General features: G+C 31.7%; 1 protein-coding gene across 1 annotated transcript in view; it reads right to left on the bottom strand.

Annotated features, from left to right (window-relative positions):
* Window positions 1–945: 945 nt before the first annotated feature.
* Window positions 946–11,518, bottom strand: part of LOC111613920 (patched domain-containing protein 3-like) — a 14,542-nt gene continuing 3,969 nt past the window's right edge. Inside the window, exons 2-4 of the mRNA XM_023355268.1 lie at window positions 9,230–10,278; window positions 8,836–9,150; window positions 946–2,207 (exon numbers count right to left, since the gene is read on the bottom strand). Coding sequence (XP_023211036.1) covers window positions 946–2,207; window positions 8,836–9,150; window positions 9,230–10,232 — 2,580 coding nt within the window. The 5' untranslated portion in view covers window positions 10,233–10,278. The remainder of the gene's footprint in view (window positions 2,208–8,835; window positions 9,151–9,229; window positions 10,279–11,518) is intronic.

Here is an 11,518-nt window from a genome sequence, read left to right as displayed (position 1 = left end):
TTGCCGATCTTGCCCCTATACCCGGGGCAACTTCGTCAATTTCTCTCTTCTTGTAAAGTTGTAATTATTTTAATTATTTTTATTTCCAAACTGATTTTAACCAGTTCTATAGTAAGGTAACATTCCAATAGACAATATGCAAAGCTTTTTTTTCAGTTTACAGCAGTATTTATTACACAAAATGTAAGTAAAGCTTAACATGCCGATCTTGCCCCGATCTCCCCTAATATATTTTAAAAAATTGTAAAATTGACAAGAATATGATAAAGTGCAATCATTACTTCATATAAAAGTTAAATTTCAACTAGGTAAAGCAATTGATATATAAATATACTTAAATGAAAGTGATTTACATTTTCGATTCACATTATTAAAACAATGTTCCATCATAGCTATAAGACTGCACTCATCCATATTTGCACCAACGATTGGTTGAGGAGAGAGAGAGAGAGAGAGAGAGAGAGAGAGAGAGAGAGACAGACAGACAGATTTCATTTATTGATGTTGCTAACTAAATAAAAGATTCAACTAGCCCAGTGTTGAGAAAAACGTCACTTCATTGTGCCAGTACACAATAAGATTTCATTTATATATGTATCATACACTCCATGTAGATATCAAACTAGTTAACAATGTCACGGAATAGAAAAACGATTTTAAATATGTCATTTATCATTCACGACATTTTGAAAAGAATGAGGTCTTTATATATGGCCAGAAGTCTCACTTTCTAGTAACTTATACCTTTCTAGATAGAGACAAAATTTTATAAATATTGTAAACATTGTAACCTGCAATATGTGACTACAGTTTAAACGGGAGTTAATATAAATCAAAATAGAACTTCAATTTGCCGTTTTTTAAAATCAATTTCATATATTGATTAGAACGACTTCATAATAAAGATAGTTTATTTAATAATTTTTCATAAATTACGAAAGAATGTCAATACCACTGAAATGACAATGTCGAACTTAACAAGTAATCTTTTATCTTTTGTATCTTTTCAAATATAGCATAAATGAATGAAAGAACAATTGGAATAAAGAATAACGCATGGAAAGCCGTTTGTATAGAAACAAGAATTACAATTTTTGCAAATGTTGAAAGAAAATATACATCAGAATATAAAATCAATATTCCTATTCCCGTGGTCAAAGATCCTTGAAGTATTGGAAAGCCTACACGATACAGAGAATCTTGTAATTTCTCGTTTGGTGTCTTGTACTGTGACATGACGTATGCATACGAAATATGAGCAGGATAATTCACGCTGAATCCTACACATAATATGAGACTTAGCATCGACATTATATCCAAATTGACTCCCCATAAGGACATGTAACCTAAGGTTTCTATCATTGCAGATACCACAGATATTGCAACAGTAATTGCGACTAATAAATTTGAAATGAACAACAGGAAGATTGCTGTTATCAGTATAGCAGTAATCCAAAATAATTGGTAAATCAATTGTCCAATGATGATTCCTTGTTCAATTAAACCTGATTTAACACAATGCACCAGTACACGAATTTCTGATTCTTCGGCGATTTTTAACAAATCTCTCAATGCATCACTTTCTGAGTATGAAGAATTTAAATCCTTTCCCATGATAAAAAATCTACTGTATAAGATGTCAGTTTTGTTACTATTAAAAACGACGTCATTAGACAGTGACTGGGCAGCCCTGATGTTAAAAAATACATTGCGAAGTCCATCGATAAAATCCTGCTTATTTGACATATTGTAACCACGTAATGAAAATTTTGCTACGGGACTTTTCTGAAATTCTTTGTAGAATTTCAACCAAGATACAGTAAATTCTTCCCCAGCAATATTTGGATGTTTCTCGAATTTACTTAACAGAGTTTCTATTGATTTTTGTACCTTTATATCTGAATAATCCAATGTTTCATTAAGAATTATGTGAAAAGGATATGCGTAACGCGTGAAGAACTTGAAACTAATTCTGTAGCTCTCTGTAAGCAAAGAATCTTTAGAAAATAAGTTTTCATACTTGATGCCATGCTGAATGTAAAATATGCCCCAAACTCCACCTAATAAATTAATGACGTAGATTAGGATTGTGATCATCTTCACGTATTGATTCGAAAGTATTTTTCCTAATGAATCTCTAAAAAATGCCATAGTAAATTCTTCTTCTGTACTATTATAATTGTTTTCAGGATATTCTTCGCTTTGTTCTGGAATAGGAAAAATTCAAAAATTGATATTTAGAAGAACATTTGCAGATAAATCAAAAATATCAGGTTAAATTGAATGTACAATTGTTTTAAACCTTCTAATAGATAAGTAAATATATATAAAATAAGCATTTAAATAATAAAAAATAAATAAAATTAATAAATAATTATAAAGTAGTCACTAAAACTTATAAGGTATTATTTGCGGGAAGGCACAGTCAAAACAGATATTCTTTTTTGCATTTGGGACATAGTTTTCATTTTTTCAATCGAATTTCATAACTCCTATTTAGCATCACATTCAACGTAGTATTTTATAATTTTCAAATTATTTTGTATTTATTATGGTTTACAATGAAATTATTTTTCTTTTTTCTATGTTTCCTATTATGACATTAAAAATATAACAGTTTTGGTTAAACGAAATAATGTAATAAGTTACAATTAATACGTTTATTTTACTATTTATCTATTTCTGTTCTATGGGCACTGAAAATATCTTTTTTCTGTATTGATTAAGAATTTTAGAAAATTCATAGTGAGACGGCCAGATGACAATAACAAAGCCTGATATATCCAACACATCCTGAAAAAAAAAAAATTAAAAGCTTCTCACACGGACTAGAAATCACATCCTGTAATTAGCAATACTATGAATGATTTTTCTCATATCCTTTTTATTCAGAATGTGCTGGATATATCAGGCTTTGTTCTTGTCATCTGGACATCTCACTGGAATCTTGTAAAACTGTTAATTAATTAATCAATACAAAAAGGTTCTCCATTACATTTTTCCGGACATGGTCAAGATTTATAAATTTTATATATAAAGAGTATTTTGGTGAAAATGAGATTAAAATAATACTGTCAGATTTGGCTTAGTAGGAAGTAACTTTTATGATCTGATTTGATTATTGTCCAAAAAACATAGTCATCTTCTACATGCAGTAAATGTTTTTTGGGGCTGCAATTTTCAAAAATTGTATAAATTCCCTATAAATACTAGATCCCTTAATTTCAAGAATAAATTCAGATAGATGAAAATCGAGACAAGATATGGAAATCGAAAGGGCAGGATGTCCGGATGAACTACACGAATTTAGATGCAAACCGTAAATTACATTATTTAAATGATCGCTCAATTAAAAATTTTTCCCTAAAATTGTGAGGTGACCGGTAATACTGTATTGTTAATGGAAAAGTATGATGTACAGGAGCAAACCGTACTAATTTGAGATGGAGAGCATACATTTTAAATTAATAAATTAAAAAAATTGCAGTGCAGCATTGTAACGATGTCACAATAAATGATTGCTCATAAATTATATAAAAACTAAAAACAGTCATGAATTAAAAAATGTATATGAGAAATTACATATTGTGTCATTGTTACAATGCCAGGATGCAATTTTAATAATATTTTTATGTATTTAAATTAAAATATATTCTCTTCACTTGAAATTACTAGTTTGCCTACGTACATCTTACTTTACCTTTAACAATAGAGTCGCGCAAGTCATCTATAAACTGCTTCCAAGAGAAAGATTTGAAGTGTAATAACGTAATGCCCGGTTTCTATGAGAAGATCATATATAGTTTCATCAGTTCCTGAGGCCTGGACTTAGCGGGGGTACCTAGCGGCAAGAGGCGGCGGATATAGATGATCCAAAGGTCCCACTTTGGACAAGATAAATGGAGTGTAGTCATTTAGACTTATCTGACGCAAGTTGGTAGACCTGCTGATGGAAATGTAAGCACTCGTTGGCCTGCGGTTTGATGGCACTTGATAGGGGCGCTGCTGAAACGTGGTAGGAGCCCTCTGCTTCAGCAGAACGGTTCCGAGATCCCCTACTCGCGATGGTTAAAGCATCTGCTTGTAGGGAAATGGACACTGTAAACTGGGCTAGTGTGTAAAATCCTTGACTAGCCACAGAGGACACCGAAATTATGGATTCAATTCCCGCGTTGGTACAGAGACTGGAAGCCATGGATCTGATAATCCTTACACTCTGAAATCTGAGACACACAAAATAACTCCAGCATCCACCCCAGTGGCATGGGGCCTATGTTCGAATGCAAAGGTGGCCGAATGCACTCGGTACTGCCTCAGCCCATAATATCGCAGACCACGTAAATCTCCTTCTGCCTGGTAAAAAGAGAAGCAGTTTCCCAGGGGAAAGACTGGGCATCACACACCCAAAGCTGGCCTGGAAGCCATGGCCTGCATGCCGAAGCCAATAAAGTGAGGAGTGATACTCACATTGCTGAAACTCAGACTTATAAACTCAGTGGATGCACTTGGCAGGACCCCACTGACTGTTATTAAGAGCTGGTCTCTCCTTGGTAGAAAACTCTAAGTGCAGTACAGGCTGTACTAAAACGTATATCTAGTAAGAGGGTTGGACTTGAGAGAGAAGAAGGCAAAGAAGACAAGAAAGGAAGTTAGATTTGGTTCCCTCTTGGGTTGTATCACCAGAGCAACAGCCAGAGCCTGAGCATTTATCCCAAGTTCGACTTAATAGAATCCAAGACACCCAGTGTACTTTGTAGTATCATTTGGCAGAGCAGAGACAATTACTCAGAGTTTATTATACGAGTTTCAGTACAGTACAGTGAAAACATGAACTATGTACTGTTAGCCCCACTGAAGAGGCATTTCGTAGGCGAAATACATTTGGGGAGTTTGTTAGTAATGTAAATAAAAGTTTTTCTCTGCAAACTGATTTCTTTTTAGACCTTTTTAACTTTAATTTTTTATTCATTATTGATTTAATGTTTTAAGATTTGAAGTTATATAATATCCAGAAAGTCAGAAGTGAAAGAAAAATATAATTTTTTCGTATATTTTACATTTATGTAAGAAGAATAAGGAAAAAATTCTGACTCCATCTGTTTTTATTATTATTTTGGAATTTATATGATACTAGCTGCAAAGACCGGCTTCGCTGGGTTTTTGTGGGCAAAAAGTAACGATAGTGAAGATTAAGATAATTACATTATAGCCAATCTTACCCGTTTTCACAAAATGCAAGAATTAGGTCCCCTGTTTCCAGACTAATTAGAGAATTTTTACGTCCAGTCAAACGAACTATTTTCAATTTGATCAATTTTCTGGAACGTTTACAATTGTTCTATAATCGAACCAATATTCGAATTTTATGTTCGAATTTAATTCGAACATGACATTCTTAATAGAAAACCACTTTTAACCACTTTCAGCCCCATATCTCCCGCACCCTTATAGCTATCGAAACGAAACCCTCATAGTGCACGAATGGACACTTCGGGCTACTACCACATACAAACACCATTCACGTGCGATGTGTAGTTTTGGCGGAAAAGTGAAATATAGGGACATACACGTCCATTTTTATATATATACTAGCTGCAAGGACCCGCTTCGCTGGGTTTTTATTTGTATGTAATATAGTTTTTTTTATATATATAAAAGACTGTTTTTCTAAGTAATCTAGAATCTAGCTGCAAGGACCCGCTTCGCTGGGCAAAAAGTAACGATAGTGAAGATTAAGATAATTACATTATAGCCAATCTTACCCGTTTTCACAAAATGCAAGAATTAGGTCACCCGTTTCCAGACTAATTAGAGAATTTTTACGTCCAGTCAAACGAACTATTTTCAATTTGATCAATTTTCTGGAACGTTTACAATTGTTCTATAATCGAACCAATTCGAATTCGAATTCGAAAATTTTTAAAATCGAAATAGAAAATCTTCCACTTTCAACCACTTTCAAGCCCATATCACCCGCACCCTTATAGCTGTCGAGACGCAACCACCCCTATGCACGAATGGAGATTTGAGGCTACTACCACATACAAACATTATTCACGTGCGATGTGTAGTTTTGGCTGAAAAGTAAAATATACACATACGTCCATTTATATATATATAGATTCTGCACTATCAAAAGTAGAGTATGAATAAAAATTCTGCACCTGTTCATTGTTTATATAGGCCTAAAACATCACTAACATCCCTTTCATTTAGATTCTTTGTCATCACTAATTACTATCGCTGTCAATATCTAATAATACTGTCTGAACTGTTGCTATCATACATTTACCTGTATTATTTGTCGACCTCTAACTTATCATTTTCTAGATACCTCTAAGTAATTATCTGCCTGTAAATATGTTGAATATGTTGTCTAAATAGATGTAATTTTCTCTTTTTCTTCTAACAGCCTATATATAAAATCCAAGAACTAAATCTACTGACTTTTAATCCCCTCTCTAAGATTGTTCCTAACTTTGTTTTGGCTCAATTTTAATCTTTATTTATCATTAATAAACACAATATAAATAGTGAATAACATATATCATAGCTCCTTTCTCAATGCAAACTACAATAATTCATTTAATAGTAATAAAGAAAAAATATGGGCTTAATTTTGATAAACTCCAAAGCAACTCTAAATACTACATTTTTTTTTTCTAATACTTTAAATCTATCCTGTATTAACACATGGTTTATCATTCCTATACATTTCCATAATTAAATGTATATAATTTTCATCGACAACTCTTATTTTCGATTTAGAGTTCCTGAACATCCAGATGGCATTACATGCTAATTAATAAGACATAACTATAAATTTTTTGACTACGTTTTCTTTTCCTTAACGAAAACTTCCGAAAATATTTTAAAATAAATACAAATTGTGAACAAAAAACAAACAGTGTTATCAGTTTAAAGTCTAAAATCGTAAAAGCGACAGTCAATAAAAATGTAAATATTAACGATATTTACGAATAAAAAATAATGTTCAAAATCAAATTAAAATAGTATTTATAAGCGGTGCTTTAAAAAAGACAAAAGCAATATCTTAGTTAAAAAGGGTAAAAATTTTATATATTAAAAGAATATGGAATGTTTACAGCTGACTTTCCCTATGAACGAACCACACTTATGCCGTGAAGCGATTGAAGCGCTCGAAATGGCAGAAATATGTATTACACCACTATTGTAGCATTAGTGCCATTGGCAGCCAAGGACCAATATATCTATCGACTCTGCTAATAGTAAGTTTAATTGTAACTACTTTATTTATTCACGCGATCAACAACAGACGGCGTTAAATATAATGCTTTCTCTATGATAATCTTTTTCTATAAATTATCAAAAAAGAAAGCAGAGAGTACCAAACTTTAAAATTTCATAAAAAATTACAAAATTAAATTTTGAAAATTGTGAACCGTGTGTTTATTAAAGAATTAAATACTATTTTAGCAAAAAACTGTTCGGTTCTACCTACTTTTGTTCATAAAAATTTACAAAAAAGTTCTTTCTCATAAAATAGTTTTAATGCCATCTGCTAGAAATTCAGTACAAAACCGAAGGAATTACATTCTGTTTAAGAAAATGATATTCAGAAATCAGGACCCTAAACTTCGTGAAAATATGAAACGTCGACTATCAAAATACTGTTTACATATGATTATTTTAGACAATTTTCCGTTTTAATAAGGTCTGTAAAAAGAAGAACAATATTCACTGCTGATTGAATAATACTTCAGAATATATTACATTTAAAATTTCAGACACTAATATTCATTAGAAATATCAACGCATACTATACAAACAAAAACAATATTAAGAGAAATAACATTGTCTGTATGCTGGTGTCCAAAAATAATGTACAAAACGTGACGGCCGGATGGTCAAGTGGTTAAAATGTCAGTTTACCGCTCTAGAGACCTGGGTACAAAAACAGTAAGATCGAAAATCCCAAAATATTTGAGTTAGACCATTCTGGGTATATCATACTTATTTTCTTATCACCTGGGCACTTTATTGTGAACATGGCCGAACAGAATAAAGTTAATAATAAGAACAAAAATAATTTTCAAAGATATCGACTTGTCGAACAGAAAGTAAAGAATTCTGGTATGTCATAATGCACAAACATAAAAAAATAGTACCGTAATTTATTGGAAGAAAAATTTTGTATACAATTTCAATGTGGATGACCATATATTCTGAAAATCTCAAATTTGAAGTTGCTTTTTTTTTTTAACATAATTATACGTTTCATATGGAATATTATGAATATATGTGACTGTCGACAACAAGACATACTTTTCAAAATCCAAATCAGAAGTTCGAAGTTGTTCAAAGGATTACTAGTCCTCAACAAATGACTTTCTACTAAAGAATTTCTTGAACAGGTCTTGAAATTTCACCATAATGGTGTTCAAGATCTGATTCAAAACGAGAAAAAAAAATGGTGGTATTCTATTTTATTCCGTTGTTTAAAAAATAAATAAAAATTACAGCTTGCAGTTTAATTTTGAACACTGGTGTACACTCAATGGAATAGATGCATGGTGAAATACAACTTTTTTCTTAATTCCGTTTTTTCTATTCACAAAAAAATTATAAAAAATAATATTCAATTTTTACCTGAACTAACACAAATGAAATAAACTAAAATTTATATAAAGCAAAGTATAACCTCACAATGTCAGTAACAGATATTCTAGTTACATAAAAATAAGCTACTTTAACATTTTTCTGAGATCGTCTAACATTCTCAACAGTAAAAATTAAATTCGGAAAATATAATCCATCAATATAAGCCATCAATCAAAATAGAGTTTAACTTACCACATCTAACAAATTTTCCGGAACGAAGATTCTTTTCTTCTCTGTATCCACTCAACGCCAAACATCCTCCGAAAAACGTTATCTGATATACATAATTGAAAATTATGCAAGTAGCAGTATAATAACTGAATATTCGAATGAAAGGAAAAGGGGATATCATCCCGATGCAGTACGAAATGAAGTTAGTAAGTGAAGTTAAAGTAATAGAAACTCCTGCTTCAGAATATGTTACTTCCATGCGTTCCTCAACTGTGTGTTTGGGATTAGTCATCCTCCAATTTGCTATTAATACGAAGGCATCATCTATCTCGGTCACTGAAAAACACATAAATCAGTTCTTTAACGTAACAGTTCCACCTTTACAGTTTGTTTGCAGCAACAGTGATTTACTTACCGAGAATTAAAAATGGAATTGTAACATTCCAATAAGTAGTTTCTACATTTGACACTGCCATTAATCCAAAAGACGATACAATAGCTAAACCAGCGTTGATTACACTTGCTACCCCAAGAAAAGGTTTACATCTCACCCATTTATTGCTCATATTAAGGAATATTGAAAACACAATCATAAATGCAACCAAACCTCCTATTTTAGGTTTTGTTCTTCGAAATTCTTTGTGAAATCCTTCTTCTATAGCTAATGGAGAATTTGGAACAACTGTGATGTCTATAAAATGATATTTTTGAATCATATCATAAACATGAGTGGACCATTTTTCAAACAATTTCTTTTTAACTTTATTTTTCTCATCAGTTACATATATTAGCGTAATTGCGTTTACCTTATCTACAATGTTATAATTGTCTTCAGAAACGCCTCCTAAATTTAAAAAATAGGCTTTATAAGTGAAAGACATGAAATCTATATCCATTGGATACTTCAGCTTCTTTCTCTTTTGTATTATAGAATCTATTCCCACTTCAGATATCACCTCAATAATAGGATTTTCAAAGCATGTTTCGTGCATAAGAGCGCAAATATCGTTATATTCTGTTAACTTTCCATCAGTTTCTAACGTTATATTTCGTACGATTTCATCAATCAATTTTACTTCTGAAAGAATACCTTTCTCAAACATGTTTCCTTCATCTTTCTTCAACACGTGTATAAACAGACAATTGGGTATTTCAGGAACTCTTATCTGATCAGAAAATTCAGATGAATTATACGAAAAGGTTTTTTCTATAAATTTTTTAGTTTGAAATAGTTCTCCTCTATCTGGAATTGATATATCCTTAAAGTTGTTACTGGGTGTTAATTCTCCAATAAATATAGATAAAATAACAGACAAAAGTATAGGTAAAATGATAAAGAAATATGGATGCCGTCCAACCAATATTCCTAATTTTTTGAAAATGTAACAAAGAATTTTCCTTACGCATTGAAGTTTCATATCGCAGCTTCGATACGTCTTTGAAAAATGATCTGAGCTTGGTGATCTGAAAAATACATAAATTATCTTAATATTTTTAGCGCTTTTTAACACTAGTTTAGTTAAAATTTATCACCAAAATATATTTAATAATGTGTGTGTTAATTGACCATAGAAGTTATGTAGAAGGAGTAAATATCAGATCGTGCCATCCGGTTTCCGTTTGTCAAAAACCACACCTTAGGACTCCTCGAACTCAGACAAAGTTCCATACACAGCTAAGACAAATAGCTGTGTATGGAAGTGTTGTAGTTCCTCTGCTCATGTATGGTAGCCAAACATGGGTATTGCACAACTGTCACAGAAGTCGCATTACTGCATATGACTAGAGGTATTTGAGCGAAATGTGTGTAATAAAGAGACACTCTGTGAAAAATGAATAAATGCTGCAGGAGTGTGGACTGAAAGAGAATGTGGTTGAAAAGATGGAGTTTCCGACCTAAGATGGTTCGGCCATGATAAAATAATGAAAAGAGAGAACTATTCAGGATAGTATACATGAGAACATAGATCGAAAACCGCAGTATGAAACAGCAGAAAAAGTCATGGTTGGAACAATTTGAAAAATATCTGAAAGAACGTAAAATGTTGAGTCAGAAAGAGAATGGCAGGAAGTGTGTCTGAAGCAAAGCAGGTGTGTCTGGACAGGAGAACGTGGAAAAAGTTGCTGAATAGACAGTTTGTAAAATTGTACACTCCTTTTGCCTGCTCTCACTTTTCTCAGGTTCTGAGCTTGCGAATAAAAATGTATGTACGTATAATAAAATGTTAAAAGATCAAAAATGTTTTAGGAAAAAATATTAAAAAGAGGAATGAAATGTGGAAAGAAACTGGTGTCCAGATTTACGTGGTAGTTTATTCTTTCCTTAGTGTCTCAGAGAATAAATATAATAAAAAGCAAGGAACAGAAAAACACAAACATTCTATTATCTATATACAGCAGTAGACAAAAGTTCTCAAAACGTGGAGATTTCCAAAAAACTCAGTGGGCCAAATTTTACACGATTCAAATACTTTTTCTTGTTACATACATATGAACCGAAAAAGGAAAATTGAACATTATTTCATAAATATTTTATTTTTAAGTTATTAAGATTGTATTAATTAATAATTAATCGCAAAATATCATGTCATATGATACACAATCGACAAATGAAATGTTAATATTTAAACAATGGGTTATAATTTTATAAATCTATATCTATATCTATATATATATATATGGACGTGTATGTCCCTATATTTCA

Source organism: Centruroides sculpturatus, unplaced genomic scaffold (genome assembly GCF_000671375.1).
Source record: "Centruroides sculpturatus isolate CEXI.00-Female unplaced genomic scaffold, Cexi_2.0 scaffold1724, whole genome shotgun sequence".
In the NCBI taxonomy this organism is placed as follows: domain Eukaryota; kingdom Metazoa; phylum Arthropoda; class Arachnida; order Scorpiones; family Buthidae; genus Centruroides; species Centruroides sculpturatus.
Note: the sequence above shows the minus strand (reverse complement) of the source record. Positions and strands in the feature narration are given on the sequence as shown.